At 55.7% G+C, this 19,158-nt stretch overlaps 1 protein-coding gene across 9 annotated transcripts in view; it reads left to right on the plus strand.

Moving 5' to 3' along the window:
• The window catches only part of PIK3R5 (phosphoinositide-3-kinase regulatory subunit 5), a 47,974-nt gene that overhangs the window by 7,221 nt on the left and 21,595 nt on the right, over window positions 1-19,158 (plus strand). For 4 of the 9 annotated variants that reach the window (XM_032129208.1, XM_032129217.1, XM_032129209.1 and 1 more), the window contains exon 2: window positions 16,154-16,263. In XM_032129208.1, the coding sequence (XP_031985099.1) occupies window positions 16,167-16,263 (97 nt within the window). In that variant the 5' untranslated portion in view covers window positions 16,154-16,166. Of the gene's footprint in view, window positions 1-4,567; window positions 4,638-7,454; window positions 7,769-9,242; window positions 9,383-12,525; window positions 12,723-14,792; window positions 15,167-16,153; window positions 16,264-19,158 lie in introns of those variants that run through there. The other 5 variants (XM_032129214.1, XM_032129215.1, XM_032129216.1 and 2 more) reach the window with 5 other exon arrangements.

Here is a 19,158-nt window from a genome sequence, read left to right on the forward strand (position 1 = left end):
ACACCACGGCTGTCCCCAGCCTAAACCCTCTTGGGATCTCACGTGGAGCCTGGAATTGCCTGTGATGTTGAGTGGAACTTCAGCCTTGCTGTGGTGACAATGACTGGTAGAGGCTAAAATTAACTCTTGCATCATGTGGCCAGGGGTTTTCAGAATTGCTGCCAGGAACAGAAAGAGCATTTCCTCTCTGAAAACCGAGCGCGTAAAACTGGGCTGCTCTTACTCACACCAGATCGGTGTCATTTCTGTTGGCCTTGGGGTTTTTGAGGAGGAAAAGACAGGCTGCTCTTACCCTGGCTGAGTTTTGCCAAACTCACAGAGCCCCGTGAGTGGGCAGGGGTGGGGTGGGGTTGGTGATGTCCTGGGTGGCCTCTCCGTTCCTCTGCATCGCTCCAACTCCTGCTTGAACACAACTGTTGAGTGTCCTGGAGCTGCTCCTGAAGGAGCCTTGGTGGGGTGGGTGAGAGATGAATCTCCCTCCAGGAGGGTGGGAGGTGCTTGGTCAGAGGCACAGGGCAGTTGATCCCAGAATAACCTCGGGTGAGGTTTTGTGCCTGGTCCTGCAAGAGTTGATGGGGATTTTGCTCCTGGCTGAAGAGCCAATGCAACCTTGGTGTGGAAATGAGACCTGTGCTGCCCTGTCCCACACGTCCCAGGCTGTTGGTGTCCCTGGTGTTTGTTCCCAGCCTTCACATGCTCCAAATAACTAAATAACGATGCCTTTATTTTCTCTAATTTGTGTTTTCTGCATTATCAGTGCTCTAATGTAGTTCATCAGTGAAATAGTCCCCCAAAACTGACCTTAAGAAGGTTTAAAGTGCCCACTTCACCTTCAAAGGTGGGAATAACTTGGAGCAGAGGTTTTAAAGTGGCGATCGTTGGACCTTCTTGGCCTGGTGGTTTATGGAGAGCTGCTCATTCCAGCCTCTGGCACGCAGATTTTACATCTGGCTTCCCAGAGGTGGAACTCTAGCAAGGAATCCCGGGGGTCTTCAGCAGACAAAATGACCTGTAAAAATGTTGGGTTCTGCTTTGTTTGGTAAGAATTGAACTTGGGCATGAAAGAATTAAAAGCTAAGCTCTGCCTGCAATTTCCATGTTCCCATTATTGCATTATCTGAGCTTCTTACAGGCTTTGAAACATTTGGTTGTGCAACTGCTGGGGAAGGAAGGAAGTGGGATTATTCCTGTTGTGCACGTGGGAAGCAGCTCAGGAGAACAAGGATGGGAGTTGTCTTGCTTAAGGATGGCCTGAAAGAGGCCTAAAAAATTCAACTTAGGCTGCCCTGAAGAGGGGTTCCAGCTGGGTGGGGTGAGCTGCCCTCCACAGCAGGTGCTCTGTGTCTGGAGATGTTAATTTGTTTAATCACCTCAGTTTTGCATAGGTAAAGTTGGAGGCAATGACTCCTGTCCCTGGATAGACCCAGAGTGACCACGGAGCTCTACAGCAGAGCAAAAAGCTCATGGGGTGCTCCAAAGCACTGCATGATTTATTTTTTTTCATTTTACTTTGTGGCTTGGACTCCATCGTTTTTCAGGGCTCAGGATGATAATCCTGAAGTTTCTGGCCTTACTGGCACAGTGGTAAGGAACAAGACACCAGGAGTGTGGGCTGCTTTGCCTTGTGTGGTGTTGGCTGGGCAGAAGCTCACAAAGGTTTCAGGGCTGGACAAGGTCCCTTCCAACCCAAACCATTCCACGATTTTATGAACAAGCTCCTTGTGGAGCACAGCCCTCCACAGCCAGCTCTGGACAATTTAACTCAACCAAATCCTTGTCAAGATCAGTATCTCGTAGGCCAGCAATGGCAGTTTCCTTTAGCTGGTGTTGAGCGTGGACTTTAGTCCCCCAGTGGTTTTCTCCTCTCTGAGCAGCTGCACTTTGGGGAGTTTTTGGAGGGGAACTGGGTTTTCCTGCTTATTCCACTCCTCTGGTGGGGTTGTCCTGCTCAGCAGTGGTGGAACCCGAGTGATGCCTTCTCTTGGGCCGTTGCTCTGGGCTCGCAGCTCGCTGTTGCCGTGGGTGCAGTGGGAAGTGTGGGAAGGCCTGTCCCAGCTGCTGGACGCTTCCTTGGCAGTGATTTGTACCCAGGGGGAGAGGAGAGGCTGCTCAGGGTGGGGCCAGGGTATGAGCTGCCTGAGGGAAGACTGGAATGGCTCAGAAGGTGAATCTGCCCATCTGTGTGAGCAACCAGCTTAAACCTCTCTGATCTTACCAAGCCTTTCACACAGGCAGCTCCAGCCCTCCGATTCAAGTTACCCCATCTGAAAGGCTGAGGCTGCATTGTCGGTTGAGGAGAATCAGTGGCCACTGGCACCAAATGCAGCCAAATTCTCTTTGTGGTTTATCCCAGAAGAGCAAATGTTCACCATCCCTTGTTTCTTTTTCCCCCCAAACCATCAGGGTGGACGAGGGCCTTGAGTTTCCTTCTCCACCTGCCTGTAGAGCCCCCAGTGAGTTGTGCTGTCCTTGAGGACTTGGTCCCTCTGAGAAAACCAATTTTCCTCATTTGCTGGGGGGATGGAAGCCCTCAGAGATGGCAGCTCCTGCGTGTTGTTCCCTCAGTGACTCCCAACGAGGTGTGAATTCTGGATGTTGTGTTCTGACCTTGTGACTGTTGGGATGCTCTCCCTGCTAATTAATGCACCTCTAATTCCGGTGCTCATGGATATTCCCTCTAAAAATACCTTGAGGTGTCTCTCTGGTGATGAGCTACAGAAGGACTTGTAAGAAGCGAATGTGATAAGGCCTGAGCCACTCTTGAGCTGTGCTAGAGAAAGCTTCTGGTGATGGGGCTTGTCAAGCCCCCTTGGAGAAGGGAGGCAGGAGATCTTTCCCTCTAAATGGGGATGAGATTTCCATCATGGCAGCAGAAATCCAGGCTTTTAGGGCTGCAAGGAAAGGAGTGATGCTTGGGTCTCATCCAGACTGGAAAACAGCCCTCATGCTGAGCAGATGGAGCAAACCCTGGTGATGGATGGTGGGAAGAGCCTTCCCTTCAGTTTTTGGCAGCAGTTGGTCAGGATGGAGCTGTTCTTGCAGCATCCAGGTGGGAAGACCCAGCTCCATGAACACACAGGGAGGAGTGGATCTCTTGGCTCCTCTGGCTCTGCTGTTCCTCAGCACCAGATGGTGCTGCCTGAAGGGGAACTGACCCCTCAGACAAGAAGAGAGGGGGCCCCAGGATTGCCTGAGCCCAGCTTACCCCACGTGTGCCATCATTTAGGGGGCACAGAGTCTTTGCTTGGCCCTGGAGCTGCCCTCAGGTGTCTCTCCTCGCCCAGCCCTGCTGGGGTGTCTGACAGCCCAGCGAGCACCAGGGACAGCCTGGTTATTTCTGACCAGATCATCTGTGTGTGGGCTTTATTTCTGTATTTTCTTGCTCATGACTGTTGGGGTTCCTGGAACTGCTCACCCCAAAGCAGGGCCCTGGGCAGCCCCAGCCCCGTTGCGCAGCGTGGCCGGCGCCGTGCGTGTCCCTCGGATGTGGCAGGAGCCTGAAATCCTCCTCAGAATAGGAAAGGGTGCCACAACTTCCCCCCGGCTCGGAGCACTTCTCCTTTTGGCACAGCACACGGAAGGTGGAGTAAGAAGATCTCTGAAATTGCGGAAGTGTGGGTTGCTCTTGGAAACCTGTCCCTGGGCAGAGCCACGGCCTCGGGAGGGGATTTGTGTGGGGATGGATTCGGCTCCGGGCCTGGGGCTCCCTCCTCAGCCGGGAAGTGTTGGAATGCCGGGAGAGCCAGGGGATGGATGGGGGGCTGCAGGCCTCGCTCCGGGGAGGTGCCTTCTCCCATCCTTCCACCCTTGGGAACCGCCATCCCATGTCCTTGCTCGCCCACGGGTTGTTTTAGGTGTTGTGGAATGCTGCCGATTTCCACAGGATTATTCCCGCTTTGTGATGATTCTCCTGCGCTGCCAGAGAGGGAGAGCCCTCGCTCAAACCCGAGCTGTGCTCGTGGGGATGCTCCTGGCTGGTCCCTGGGAGCTGCCGGGGCGGGACCGAGGCCGTCAGGGTTTTGGCTGGAATTTTCTTTGACCTCATTTGATTACCGAGCCCTACGTGCTCAGCACTAGGGCAAAACATCCCAGGGAAAGCAGCTTATGCAAAAGCACCCAGAGCCAGTGCATTTCCAGAGGCACAAAGGACTTCCCAAGGTCACACCACAGACCCCGAGCCTGGGAACAACTCCCAGGGCAGCTGAGAGGGGAGAGGAGGAGCAGTTTGGGACATGCTGTGGATGGAGATGGATGGGGGGGGGTCACCTCGTCCCCGTGGGCTCTGGGGTCCCACAGCAGCACCTCCCCTCCGGGCTGGGCTGGGCACAGGGCTCCTGCTGCAGCTGCCAGGGCTTTGGGGTCTGGGGGAAGGAAGAAGGAGCATCCCCAGTGAGGGGAGCAGCCCAAACCCCCCAGCTCTGCTTCCAGCTGTTCTCCAGCTGTTCAGAGAGGGAGATGCTGGGAGGGGCTGGAGGGAAAGCTGGGAGTGTGTGAGGAGAGGAGGTGCCACCACAGGGAAGTGTCTGTGAGGGTTGGCAGCGGGGACGGACGGACTGGAGCCGTCCTGGGTGGCACAAGAGCTGCTGCAGCCCCTCTGTGCTCTCCCCACATCTCAGGGGGTGGCCCTGACACCTTGGGTGAGTTTCCTTTTCTCCTCTCAGCTTTTCCCATCCCTTTCTCCTGCCAAGGGCACAGTGGAGCAGCAGGCCCATGGCTGGGTCCAGAGCAGAGGCTGCCACCCCAATTCTGCTGAGGAGGGATGGGAAGGGGGGACAATCCATAAATGACAGTCTGGGCTGCCAGGTGTCCCAGTGCAGAGCTGGTGTTCCTGGGAATTGGGCTTTTCCTGCTTGAGCTTTCCTGCAGGAGGACTGGATACCAAACCATGGAATATCCACACCCATACAATCCCCAGAGGTGAGGGGTTGGTGGCCCTGGTCAGGAGCCTCTGGCCAGTCCTGTGGATGTCACTGACACCCCCCAGCATGCAGAGGGCCATGATTCAGATCAGCGGCTGCTCTGCTCCACTCAGCTGAAATGGCCAAGCCCAGGGGATGGACATGTTTGATTTGGGGGATTTTGGAGTATTTTCAGGCTTTGCTTTGGGGTTTCTGGTGTGAGAAGCTGTGGCTCAGCCTCTGAGGCTCTCAGATTCTGCAGCTTCGTGTCTGAGAGGTTCAGCATGGAGAGCACCTCCCTGGGGATGCCTCACCTGGAACTGAGGGGTCTGGAAGTCAAGGCAAAGCCACAAGTGCCCCCTCCATCCTGTGTGACAGCGGAGGCCGTGGCAGTGCTGCTGCAGGGCCGCATCTCCAGCTCCCGGTGTCCCCAGTGTTTGTGTCGGGCTGCTTGGAGCACGTTTGGTCCCACACAGGCAGAGCAGCTCTGCCACGGTGTCACACAGTTCTTGCACTGCCTGGACACCGCTTCTTGTGTCCAGGTTGCTGCTGGAACTGCTGAACTTGTAAGAGGATGCCTTCATTGGGATGGGATGGGGGCTCATGGTCTGTAGCACCCAGGGACAAATGCTGGATCCTTTGATGCAGACTTAACCCCAGATCTCTTGGGTCCCAGCAGGCAAAGCCATTCTGGCCTTGTACACAGAACTGAACCCCCTTCCCAAGCCAAAGGCAGGGGGTGAATGCGCTCAGAGCTGTCCCTGCCTCCTGCAGCCCCGAGCAGCCCTGCCAAGGCACCGTGGGCTGGGTGCCAGTGGGGACTGGTGGGACTGGTCTGGCATGGGCCCCTCAGAGCCGGGTCCTTCTCTGCCAGGTGATGCCTTGCTCTGGGGGTGAGGAGCTCCTCCAGCTTGGGGGGTATCCTAAAGCCCTGTGTTTCAAAGAGTTTGTTGGGGATTTTTTCCCTTCCCCAGCTCGAGCTGTAACCGCCGCGCTTGGGATAAGCACTTTGAAGCCTTAATTGCAATTATGAATCTTCCTCTGTTCCCAGGTCTCCCCTAATTGGCTTCCTGTGCAAACTTCCAAAGCTGGTAAAAACAAAACTGCTGTTTTTGTGAGGGAGCTGCTGGCGTGAGAGTCCCGAGCCCAAATAAAGCCGGGCTCAGCCGGGCCCTGTGCGCTGCTGTGCCCAGATGCTCACAAGGGTGGCATTATATCAGACCTAAGCTGATTTACATGCTTGCATTTGCAAAGTGCTAATCTAGTGGGATTTTTTTTTTCTTTCCCCCTCCTCTCTTTTTCTTTTCAGCCCCCTCTAATCTCCTGCTCTCCCTGCCAGGTTCCCAGCTCCTTTGGCTGGAATAGGCCCCAGCTAAATCCTTTATCTGTCTGTTTGGCAGCCCTGGGTGCAGTAGTTAGCAAACGAGTGACACTTTTCCTGGCTCATTAATTAGATTTACTGAGCTGAGTGCTCGCTGCAGCAGCAAGAGTCTGGACAAGGCAGTTCTGTATTTTGTTTCTTAGAAATTTGGGGTTAAAAAAAAAAAAAAACGCACTTCCAATGCAGTTCTGGTCCCAGTGGCCAAATCCACAGCTCCCCTGCTTGCACTGCTGCTGGGAACACGTGGTTTTCTCGTGTGCAGCTTTATTTCTGCAATTTGCTGCTGCATGGGCACTTCTGGCTGTGTGTCATTGTTTTGCTGCCCAGAAAGTTTGAGGACGGGTGGCTGGGTCCTGTGTTGGGTGCCCGTGGCAGGATGTCTTGGTTAAGGCAAGTGGTTCTTGTGGGTTAGAAATAACCTCGGTGAAGTATTAGGATGTTTTTATCTGTTATAAAAATGCTTTTCAGCATGTCCTGCTCTGCCAGCTTTGCATGCCAGGTTTATAAATGGGGTTGGGAAGGTTACAGTAGGAGATAAAAGTGAGAGGATGGAAGAAAATTCTGGTTCAGCTTTACCTGAGGGACTGTGCTGAGCAGGAGCCTCTGCCCCTCCTGTTGGAGGGGAAACTGAGGCACGGAGAGGTCTCACCAAACTCTGGGCTTTGATTGTGGACTCGTGGCTGGAAGCACTGGACACCACCAGTTTGTGTTGGGTTTGCCTGGGGGCTGAGCAGTCTGGGAGGGTGACGAGTGTTGGGGCCTTGTCACCCCCTGGGACACCCTGGGGATGCTCCTGGTGCTGCTGGGTTACAGCTCGAGCTGGGGAAGGGAAAATCCCCAACAGAGTCTGTGAAACAGGGAGCTTTAGGATACCCCCCAAGCTGGGAGAACACCAGGCTGCTGCACGAGCCCAGCCAACCGCGGGCAAGTCCCTAATTTCGGTTTTAGGCGTTTATGCCACCAAAGTGCCTCGCACACGAGGAGCTCGAACACCGCCCGTCAGGGTGTGCGGAGACAGAGCTGCCGCAGTTCCTGGAAGGAGTTTTGCAGGCGCAGAGCTGGGGGAGGAGAGCTGAGGTATCTGCGAGATGTCACAGAGCTGTGACCAGAAGCACTTTGCACTTCACCCCCGTGAGAAGTGCCCTCCCCGAGCAGCAGCGGCTGCTCCTCCGCCGCGGACCCACCGCCGGCACAGGCGAGCTGCCGCTAATTGGCTGCGCCGAAAGGCACAGGGGCCAGGCCGCTTAATTAGCCGGGTCTTTATACCTCCTCTGTTAATTTGGAGAGTGCGGGATATTCCCGGAGGGAGCTGGGCTTCCCGGGAGGGGACCCCCCATCAGCTCGCGGCGTCTTTTGATCCCTACCGGGAGCGAGCCGGGAGCTGCGGCTGGGAGCCGCCAGCCTGAACTCCGGCAAATAACCCCGCAGCTATTTGGAGTGAACATTTTGGAGTTTAAAAGCACGGAAATAACTTGAGGTCTCCCCGGAGGTAAGTGAGAAGGGGAATAAGTTGCTGCCAGCCCGGGAGTGCTGAGGTGGAAAGTCGGGATCTGTCCTGAGCCTCCCTCTGTGCTGGCAGAGTGATCTCACCTGGCTCAACCTGTGCTGTTTCTACTTTTAGAAAATTAAATATTAAAGAAAGACAGTCCAGGCACAGAAATATCCCTGAGTGTGCAGCTGAACCCAGGTGTGACCTGAGCTGTGAGTGCTGCAGGTTAAAATAGAAAAGGTGGAGAAGCTGAGAAAAGCACAGGATAATTGTGGTGACTGGATTTTACAGCAGCTCTGAGGGGGAAATGCTCAGCGTTTAGGGTGCCCTCGGGATCACAGAATCCCAGGATGGGCCAGGCTGGAAGGGATCCCAGGGGCCCAGCTCCAGCAGGGCCATCCCAGAGCTCAGGGCACAGGATGGTGTCCAGGCAGCTCTGGAATATCCCCCGGGAGGACACTCCAGCCCTCTCTGGTCTCTGCTCAGGGCTGGGCACTGCCTGGGGCAGAAGTTCTGCCTCATGTGCAGGGGAATTGCTGGGAAGGTCCCCCCTCTGACCCAGGTGTTTCACCTGCCCTTACACGGGGTTAAAGCCTTGTTCCCGATCCCAGGAAGCCCCCAGTGTTTCCATAGGGAGCAGAAATGAGTGGTAGTGACTGGGGAGTCCTGGAGACACAGGAGCACAGTCAGAGTCTGGGGCTTTGGCTGTCTCAGGGATGCTGCAGGAGGGCAAACCAGCACAGGAGCATCCTTGGGGGCAGCTTCCCACGCGGGTACCACTGGTCCCAGGGAGAGCTGGCCAGCTGGGGGCTTGCTCTTTGCCGTGGGAATCCAAACTAGTGTGAGGAGCAAAATGTCTCCTTTGATCAGGAATGAGAAGTTTCATTTTTTTCTGGCTTGATTTTTGCTTTTTGAATCACAGTCAGGTGACGGCAAACGCTGTTTTGAAATGACGAGTTGCAAGGTTTTGTTCTGAGTCCTTGAAACCCCCTCTCTCCAGGTCTCTCCTTGTGCACCCTCTGGGCAGATGCATCTTGTTGGAATCCTCTCCATCCACTGAGGAATTCCCTCACCTCAGAGCAGTTTCTGTTATTTTGTTCTTTTTGCTGAGTCTCTTGCAGCCCTGGTTTTGCTCCTCCTGTGATTCAGTTTGCTGCTTTGGTTGAACCCTGGGGACAACTTAATCCTAAATTTCAGGTCAAGCATCTCCATTATCATCCTGAGGCTGCCTCCTGTGCTGACCTGCAGGAGGGACGTGGCAAAGGTGGCCCCTTGGCAGCTGGTCCGTGATGCTGGGAGCCCCCACGGGCTCGTTTCACCCTGGGAGTGCTGCGAGTGCTGCTGCTGACGCTACAGCAACATCTCTGTGACTTATCAGCTCGGGGAGAGCAGATCCCTGAGCGAAGGACAGCTGAGGTGGGCAGTGCTGGGACCCTGCTCCTGACATGTTGCATTTTTTTCTTTCAGTGGAGCCTTTATCTCCAAATCTCCCAAACAAAGGCGGTTACACTTTGGAGCTGTTGATGTTTGCTTGCACGTCTTGGGTTTATTTTTTTGGCATTCACAGAGCCTTCACCTCCCGAGCCCAGCCTTAAGCTCCGGCTGCTAATGCAGGTAATCTTGGGGCTGGGACTTGGGAAATCCCATTAAATAACTCCCCTTTGCAGCGACACCAGGGCTTGGATGGAGGGCTTAGAGTGGGGCTGACTCGTCTTAGGCTTTTCTGAGCCTCCTGCGGGTTTCCTGCTCTGATCCCGGAGCCGGCGCTGCTCGGGGCCGGCTGAGCGGGGCCAGGCTGTGCCGGGAGGGGCTGGGGCGATAAAACCACTCGTGGTTGGCGAGCAGAGCGCTGCCGCCGCGGGCTCCGCTGCCCTCCCACCGCGGGTTCGCTGCTGAGCCCCGGAGCCTGTCCCGGGTGCGGCTCCGCAGAGGGGTCGCAGCTCAGGGCGGTCCCACACCAGGGCCACCCCTCCCCTGGCTGTGCTCAGGGCGGGGGATTTGGGCGGTTTTGGGTGGCGTTGCTCGGGGTTACGCGATGCTGAGCGCTGCCGGTGTCACACGTGCGGTTGTTTTGTCCCTCTCTCCGTCCCCTCCCCGGGTCTTGCTGCCTCAGATCTCGCTGGGCTCGCCCTCCCCTGCGAGCGAAGAACCGGAGGGACCCTGAGCAAGAAAAACCAGTCCTGCCTGGTCTGGGGAGAGGCTGTGTCTGGATTTGGGATCTTGCCTCTGGCACCCAGGGCACACAGCTGTCCCCAGGTTTTAGCTGGGGTTTGATCCCTCAGGGCTGGGTTTGCTGGTGAAGACAAAGGATTGGACACAGCTGATGACCAGAGGCCGCTCATTTCAGGCAGACGGCAGAGCACTTCCCTTATTTCTGCCTCTCCTGGATGTTATTTTCCCCTTTGCTTGGATGATGCTCCATCCTTCGCTTGCAGAGTGTTTTTAAGCTCCTTCCTAAGATGGAGACCTTCCACGTCTGACTGCAGATCTTTCTTTCTGCCACATCCTGGTGCTCTGTGGCCGTGGTCAGCTCGACAGCCGGAGCAGCACAGAACTGACCACCCAGACGTGCAGTTGTTAGGTCAGGCTTCACTTCCCTGCTGTCTGACAGGGATCTGGCCGTGCCCTGGCCGTGGACTGACCGTGGCCACCGTTGTGCCTTCCCACAGAGCCATCTGCTTCTGGGAATGGGAACTCTGAGCTAATTTGGGCTTCTTTGTGCAAAGCAGCATCTCAGGGCTTAGATCTGTGGCTGGGCTCCTCCACTGCAGCTCTGCCACGAGCTGGGGGATGTTGGGGATGTTGCATTTGGTGGAGAAGGACAGGCAGGGCACAGTGCCCATGGTGGGTATCCCCCACAGGGGCTGAGCAGCCCCAGGTCCGTGGCTCACAGAGCTATGTGACTGTAGCTGGTGGCAGTTTGGATGAATCACAGCTCACCTTTCAGTTCCTGGGGCTGCGCTCTGCCCCCCTTCCTGCACTGCTGCCAAGGACAGCCCCAGCCCCAGGGGTTGGGCACTGTGCATGCCCAGCTGGCACCTGGGGGAGCAGGAATCCAACTCTGGGTGTAAAACCTGGGTGCTGCTTGGCCCCTGTTGAGTCACGTTCTGGAAGAGCTGTTTGACACTCACAGGACTCCGAAACTGCTCTTGCACGTTGGGTGCTTTCCCTGCCCCGTGCTGGGAGCCTCTCCTCCAGCCCAGTTCTCAGAGCCAGCGAGAACAGGGAGGGATCTCTGGCTCTGAGGGAGCTCTGCACTTGTGGCTCTTTGAGATCTCTCAATTCTCGCATTTTTGGTGTAAATGAGGCTTTGCAGCTCAGAAGGGCTGCTGGGGCAGGGCTTGGTCCTGTTCTTTCTCTCTGGGAGCTGCCAGGCTGGTACCTCTCCTCTTCCCAAAACGCCATTTCCCACTCATAAATGAGGATTTAGGTTCCTCCTGTGAGCAGTGGGATGTCCTGTGTCATTCCTGCCCCTCAGCACCGTTATCCCACAGGCACAGGTGCTCTTGTTCTTCCAGAAGCAGATTTTCTTCTTGTGCCAGGACTTTTAGCTTCTGCTGTGAGATGAAATCAGTGCCTAAACCTCTCTTTCCCATTTCCCTTCCAAGCACGGCAGTTTGCTCAGAATCCTGCATTATGTGCCAATCCCAGAGCAGTTTTAAGGTTGATATATATATTTATATCATATATATGATTCATAAGGTTCATATCTCGCCTTGTTGCTCATCTATTCCATCACAGCTTTCTACATGTGCATGTCAAGCTGTCCCAGAGTTGGGGACCAATTGCTGTGAAAATCTTCCTTTCAGAGCTGTCCAAGTCATTTGACTCCTCACTTTATGGACAAGCAAAGGGGAAGTCCCATGGGGTGTCCAGGCACTGCTCTGATCGACTCCCGAAGAAATCAGACCTTGGGACAATTTTTTCTGTCCTAGTCCTTGCTCTTGGGTGTCTGTCACCACCTGGGAGCAGGAGTGATGCTCCCAGCAAGCCAACGCTGCTTGGATAGGTGAGGTGGGTGCAGGTGGATCTGCAGAGGTGGGAGCGGTGACACATCCGTGGATTTCCCTTGTGTTCCCCTCTGTGGCCTCGTCAGGGGCTGCTTTCGGTCAGTTTGTCCCTGGTCAGGATTCAGGGCTTGGTCTGGGTTTTGGGAGTGACTCTCTGCGTTCCTTCTCTGCTGCCTCCTCCCTGTTGGCTCAGGGCGTGGGGACTCCCTGGGGGTGAGGGTTTGCAGCCCAAGGAGAGGCTGTCCCTCCCGGTCCCTGCTATGGCTCGGTGCGTCCTTATCCGCAGCGTCACAGCAGCCTCTGCCCCCGCTCAGCGGGACAGGAACCCGGCCCTATAAGGAGCCGTGCGGTGCCGGGGGTTGGCATGGCACAGCCTCCTCTGCAGGCACCCCGGGAGGATGTTTGTCAAACCAGCTGCTCCTGGATCATCTGATACCCTGCCTTGGTGTGGTTTGAGCGAGCACCTTATCGCCCTCATCTCCCGCTCTGTGCAGAGCTCTCACTCGGCTGATAAACACCCCGAGGCTGAAGATTTTCTTGAAAATCGCAGCTTTCTCCCCGCACTGCCCCGTGTTCTACAAAGGCTTCCTCCAGCTGCTCCCTCCCTCGCTCCGGGTTTCTATCTTTGGTTCCTGTATGAGGTGGAGGTGCAGGGGAGGCAGTAAAATCTTGCAAGCAAAGAGTTGAAACCCAAGATTTTCCTCTGTAATCTAAGAAAAACGTGGTTTCACTGGAGGAGCAGGTACCAGGCGTGTGCTGCTCCACTGCCTGGCACAGCTCCGAATCCAGCTCTTCCTCTGCAGCGAGGACGCATCTCCCAAAGCTCCTGTGCTGCCCCTTTGGAGGATGAACTGGAGGAGGCAGGAAGCTGAGGTGGAGCTCGAAGGAGGTGATGACCCTGCTGGGGAGCTCGTGTGAGGATCTCGCCTTGAAAAGAGCTCTGGGTAGGATCCCTTTGCTTTAAACCAAATTTAGGGATTTTCCTTCTGGTGCAGCATCAGCCCAAGCTCCTGTTTCCTTCAGCCTCATCAGGCCTCTCGTTCTGATCCCCCCAGTGCCCAAAGCCCTCCAGCAGCATCGATCCAGGTGCTGAGCCACGTCCTGGCACCAACCCAGTTGAGGCATCTCTGTCCCTCCACCCGCTGCCGCTGTCCCCAAACCTGGGCAGCGCGTTCAGAGCTGCTCCTGAGGGCCAAGGGCCTTGTTTTTCCTCTGCTGTTTCCTGCCCAGAATGCTCAGCCTCAGAACAATCGGGGCAGGAAAGGGCGTTGTCCCATCCCCGAGGGTACCTGGGGGCTTCCCCCAGCGCCGGTGGAGCGGTGGCTGCTTCCCCGCTGCAGGATCCCCCCTGGAAAGGTCTTTGCCAGGTCCTTTCCTGCCCCCGGCATCTCAGGGAGATGTTGCTGGGATTTGCTGTCGTGGGAGGGGAAATCTCAGCTTGTTTCAGGTCTGCCTGGGTTTGCTCACCTGGAGGAGTGGATTTTGGAGCGTTTGCTGCCTGGGGTGGTCCCTCCCCAGGGCATCGTGGTGGAGCCCCCCAGGCTCCAGGGATTTGCTCCAGGGGGGGTGGGAGGTGTCCTGGGAGGGGAGTCTGAGCCTCTTCACCCCTTGATTTCGGAACACCCACTTTGGACTTGATCTTGGAGCCCTTCCCTCTGTTCCAACCTCCCGGGGGCTGTCCTGGGCTCCAGCACTGCAGAAGGAGCTCCGAGAAGTCCTTTGAGTGTTGAGGATGGGACTCAGGTGCACCTCAATACAAGCACAGGGTTTTTCCTTGCTGGAAAGGCAGCTCTGAGCCCTGTCCCAGGCGTGTCAGAGCTGCTGATGTCACCTTGGCTGCTGAGGGACCTTCTGCTCCTGGGCGTGGAGCAGATCCTGAGCAGGAGAAAAGCCCTGGGAGGGAAGGGTTCCAGGGCACTGAGGGCAGCTGGGGGAACCCCAGTGGGTCCCAGCGGAGTGGAAAGTCCCCGTCAGGGAGCTGTGGTACCCCAAGGGCTTCCCGTGACCTCCGGTGCCTTCCCAGCTCAGCAGGAAAAGACGTGTTTTTGTTGGTAACTTTTTTTCATACTATTTAAAAACTTTTTTTTTTTTTACACAAACTTTTTGCCTCAAGCACAACAAGGGAAAATGTAAAACCAGTGATCAGCAAGTTCCCACTTCCCACCAAGGGGTAAATGTTTACCAGTTTGGTGTTAATTAACAGAAATATTTAATTCGTCTGATCACCTTTGTGACTGTGACCCACAGAGATGAATGAGGTTTAACTAAGCAATCTTGGATGGAAATTCCCCAGGGATCTGGCTCCCGTGCAAGGACAGTTGCACAAATGATCTTAGGATACTTCCCAAGCTGAGCTTTGGTGTGCTGGGCCTTTTCTCGCTCACTTTAATCAGTGCTTTTTTGGAAAATGATTATAAATTAATTATTGTAAATTGCCCTTTTGGGCACTCACAACTTCAGAGGGGATGGGTTCAACCTTGCCCCGAGCCCTGACATTGGGAATTGTTGGGCATCTGTTGAAAATGGGACAAAACCTTGAGGCTTTGGGTTTCTCTCAGGACATGGGGCTCTTAAAACCAGCTGTTGTCCCTGCTCTGTGGAGAGAGCTGTGCCACCACTGGGGCGATGTCACGTGAAGGTGCTCAGCACCCTCATAAAAAACACAGCATTTTCCAAACCCTTGACCTCAGCACTTGTTTTCCTTGGTGTTCTCGAGATGCTTAACAAGGGCTCCTGAAGGTCAGATTATGTTCTCCAGAACTGTCCCCTGCCCTGTCATCGTGCTCAGCGTGGGTGGCAAGGACAGGGGACAGCTGGGGGAAGACGCAGCAGGAAAGGTTGCAGGGCTTCTGCTCGGCTGTGGTGGACAAAGAGAGGCCTTTCCCACGGAAAATGCTTCCATAAGCACTGCCCTGGGAGAGGAGGTTTAGGTTCACGTGTGGTCCATGGCACAGCAGGAAAAAACCACCCAAAGAGCACGTTTTGTGGTCTGAAAGTTATGGTGATATCTTGGGTGTATTTTATTTTAAACTCCCTGCCTGTTGTGTGCTGAGACACGGGGGAAGGGATGGTGGGCTTGGTGTGGGGTGAGGAGCCCGTTCCCCTCTGAGGACCAAGCTGTGCCGAAACCGAGCTGTTTTTTGAGCTGAGTGTTGCAAAGGTGCCTGTGAGTCACTCTGGGCTCTTACTCACCCCTTTCTTCTGCCACAAGCACGACTGAGGTGCTGGGCTGCGATTTCCCCGCTCCTTCGCGCGGCTCCAGAACGTTCCTCGCGTTCCTCAGATGAAAGTCCTGGTGCAGAGCCCAATTCCAGGCTTTGGCAGGGGCCCACGAGAGGAGGAGCCCATGAGCCTCTCTGGGGCGAAGGGGAGCGCGTGCACCGGGCAGGTCAGTGGTGCTCAGGGCGTGTTTGCTGTCACCTCCGGGGAGCTGCTGGTGGATCCAGCGCAGGGGCAGGGCTGGAGGTGGCTCCCTGTGTTCTCAGGGAGCTCCAGCAGGCAGGCACAGCGCTCCTGAGCCCTTCTGGGGGAGTTGCTGGCAATGCAGGGTGGGTGGAGGTGGCTGTGCTGAGTGCCAGGGCAGGGAGGGCTGTGGAGCCTCTGGCGGGGTCACAGCGGCTCCTGCTGTGGGTGGGTGGGGCTGTGATGGGCACAGCCGCTGCTGGGTGCTGGCACCAAATGTTGGCCAAGTGAGCAGAGAACTGAGCATTCTGGGGTGGCTTTGGGAATTATGTGGGTGTGTGGCAGAGGTGCTGTGCAGGGTGAAAGCAAAGGCTGCCTCACAGGTGGTTTTGTACCATTGGCAGCTTTTATTGCTTCTTCCTGGATTGTTTTTGTGCATTTGTGTTGCTTCTAAACGAGAGGCAAAGAGTCTGTGGGATGGACCCATGCCTGTGCTTTGGGACAGGAGGACAGCTGCCCCAGGACTGCAGGGGAGGAGGGAATGTCCACCTGGTCACCTCTGATTGCTCAGATCAGGAACAGCAGAGCAGTGACCCTGGGAAGCAGCTCTAATGTTCCTGCTGTCCCAGGCAGATGGATACGGGTTGGGTGGGATAAACCCTTCCTCCCCTGCCCGGGCTCTGCCAGCCAAGGTTCAGGTTGCACCCTGGGCCCTGGAGGAGAGGTGGGATGTGACAGAGCTGCAATCACAATTTCACAATGTCCTCGCTGGGCTCACGTCCCCTTGGTGTTTCCCACCATTGCCACAGGGGCACGTGGACCTTTCCTTCATGTCAGCTGTGTGGCAGCAAGGGGACAGTTCTGGAGCCTTCCCTGGCCACTTGGGGTGGGTTTGTGACCATCACCAGTGGACATTGGAGCTGTCAAGGGCAATCCTTTATTGACTCTCCTCTTTCTTTCCTCTTTAATTCAGGAGATGAATTAAAATGCAGCACACCACGTGCACGGAGGACAGGATCTACCACGCACTGGAAAGGTGTCTCCACGGGCTTAGCAGGGACGCTGTGTCCAGCAGATGGGCTGGTAGGTGACCTGTTAACCACGGACTTCTCTCTCTGTGATCCACCAGGGCCCCTGGTAGGGTGTCCCACCCAGGACTCTCTCTGGGTAAGAGGGAACTGCTGGTGCTGCTGGAGGCTTTACAGAGTCAGAGGTAGCCTCCAACCTGGTCGGTCTTCCCGGACATTTTGCTGGAATAGGAAGATGTGCCAAGACCCCAAACAGGTCATGTCAGGTCTGACCCGTGTAAGGACTCAGCAGGGCAGTCGTGCGTGCTGCCAGCTGTCCCTGAGTGAGCTGGGAGCGGAGAAGGCTTTGTTCAGCAGAGGAGAGGCTCCTTTGTGCAATCAGCCAGCCCTGCCTCGATGCTCGGGCCCCCAGGCCAGGGGTGTGCTCTGTGCTGCATTGTCACACACGGCACAGAGATGTTGTTATCAGTTTAACCCTGGCTCAGATACTGTGCTGGCCATAAAGAGCTGAGCCTTGGTCAGGGGGCTGTGAAGGGATTGGGGCTGACGTGGTGAGGGCAGAGCAGCAACGAGCAGAAATAATTTTTGAATGTCGTTTTGACCTTTCTGCCTCATAGCTGTGTCTGTGAGCTGTGACTGAATCCCTGCCAAACCCTCTTGTGGATGAAGGAATTGGGGGCTGTCAGACTCTGATCCCTTTTTTGTCTGTCAGTTCTTTCAAACCTTCCTGCTTTTCTTTTTCCCTACAAGTCAACAAAGAGTGGCAGACAGGGTCCTACCTGCTGCCAAATCCCAGAGGAGTCCCTTTGCCATGCCCTCACGCACCGGAGTGATGCCACCTCCACGCTGTAGCATCACCTCAGGGCTTGGTTCGGGCAGTTCTGCCCAAGGTTCCTGTGTCCTTTTCTTCTTGCCCGCTCTGGGAAGCGGGCCCTGAAGTGTGACCCACATTCCTGGTTCCTGGAAGCGCGGCCTCGTGCTTGGCACGGTGACAGCGCGTGGCCAGAGGAGCCCCTGTGGCCAAGCAGGTCACTGTGTGCCCAGAGCTCACCTCTCCTGCAATTACCAGCAATCAGTTCCCGTGTCACTCACAGCTCTAATCCCAGCCCCTCAGCGCTGCTCTTTGGGGTGGGGAAGCCTTTAAACAACGACTTCATAATTTTTCTGGCTCATTAGCAAAGATTGGGGTGTGCAGGGCAGGGGTCGGGGCTGGGGGCTCTGCTGGGGGCAGCTGTGCTGAGTCCCAGTGAGTCCCATCCCATCCCCAGTGATTCCCTCTGGCTCCCAGGCCCCTTCCTGTGGCTCTCGTGGGCTTTGGCGGAGGGACCTGGCGTTCCTGGGAGAATTTCGGGCGTTTTGCACCTCAAAAGTCTCCCTTTCATCCAAAGGGTTTGTGCTGCCGCCAGGAATGTCCAGGGTGCCCTGGGTGGGTGTTGGTGGCTTTGCAGTGCCCCAGCCCAGGTGCTGCTGCTGGGGACCCCCAGGGACCCCCCCAGTGCCCTCCCCAGGGGCTGTCCCTCCTTTCCCCTGCTGGCTCTGAGGAGCTGCTCTCCCCATCGTGCCCCGTGCTGCCGGAGTGGGGAGTGTTTGGTGGCTGTGGTGACACGAGGGATGCAGGGAGAGCAGAGCACAGTGCCCACAGCCCAGAGCTGCCCCCTCCTGCCTTTCAAAACCAGAGCAGAGATGTTGCTGCATCCCCCCCAAGCTACAAGTGACAGTTTCATTATTGCTGTCCTGTGTCAGGCCCAGGCTGTTGTTTGTGGCAGGGCTGATCCTCACAAGTCAGTGAATCCTTTCATCGTGCTCTTGGCTGGGCTGGAACCTTCACCTTCCTCATTTTTCACTTCTATTTCCCAGTTTCTTTGCTTTCCCCTCCTCTTTTACCCTTTCCATGCACCAAGATAACACACACCACTCACAGCTTTTTAGGCTGAGACCTTGCTGAATTTTGTTCATTCTTAAATTATTTAAAGCTTTATTTGTCTGTGCTGACTTCACACGAGGTTGCTCCAGAGAAGGTGAGTAATCATTTCTGACGTGTTGTTCCCCCCTGCGTAAGGGATGAGGAGCTGAGGGCTATGAAGTCAGCAAGGAGGAGCTGTGAGGGTTTGGCCATCCCGGAATTACACCCTGGATGAGGCCCTGGCCAGCTCTGGGGGGTAAATAGAAAACCTTTCTGCAGAATTTATTGGAGGAACCAAATAAAAGCGAAGGAACCTCCTCAGGGCTGGCCTTGCTTTGAGCTGCAGGAGAGAGAACGTGGGCAAATTAGAGTGTGAAAAGCAAGAAAAATGTTTTATTTCTTGCTGGGGAGCAGAAAAACAAAAAGAGGAGGTTTTGGTGAAGGAGAGCCCTGGGCTTGGCTCTGGTGGTGCTGGGGATGCCGTGCTGTGGAGTCAGAGGTGGGAGAGGGGCCTGAGGATCCTGGTGGATGGGAGCTGCTGGAGAGGCTGGAGGGCACCCAGCGCCTAGAATGTCCCAGGGGTGGAGTGGAGGGCACCCAGCGCCTGGAATGTCCCAGGGGTGGAAGGAGACGCTGTGTCTCTCCCACAGGGATCAGAGAGGATGGAGGATGCTGGTGAGGGAGGGTGGTAAAGGTCACAGGTGATCTGGAGGAGCAGCGGCCCATGGCCAGTCCCACCTGGGGCCCAGGAGTTGACTCTGCTCAGCTCTGGTGAAGAGAAGCTCAAGGTCCTGGCAGTCCTCTAAACACCCTTCCAGGGAAGGAGCAGGCTCTGGTGTGGGGCCCTTCTGGCTTAGTCACTGAGCAATGTCTGAAACTCTTCCCGGAATCCCAGCATATTCCGAGTTGGAAGGGACCCACCAGGACCAGCCAGTCCAGCTCCTCAGTGAATGGCTCCCACAGGGATTGAAGCACAGCCTGGATGGTTTTGGCTCTGACCAGCTGAGCTCAGGGTCCTGCAGCTCTGGGTGCACAACATGCACAAGG

This window comes from Corvus moneduloides, chromosome 19, assembly GCF_009650955.1.
Source record: "Corvus moneduloides isolate bCorMon1 chromosome 19, bCorMon1.pri, whole genome shotgun sequence".
Classification (NCBI taxonomy): Eukaryota; Metazoa; Chordata; class Aves; order Passeriformes; family Corvidae; genus Corvus; species Corvus moneduloides.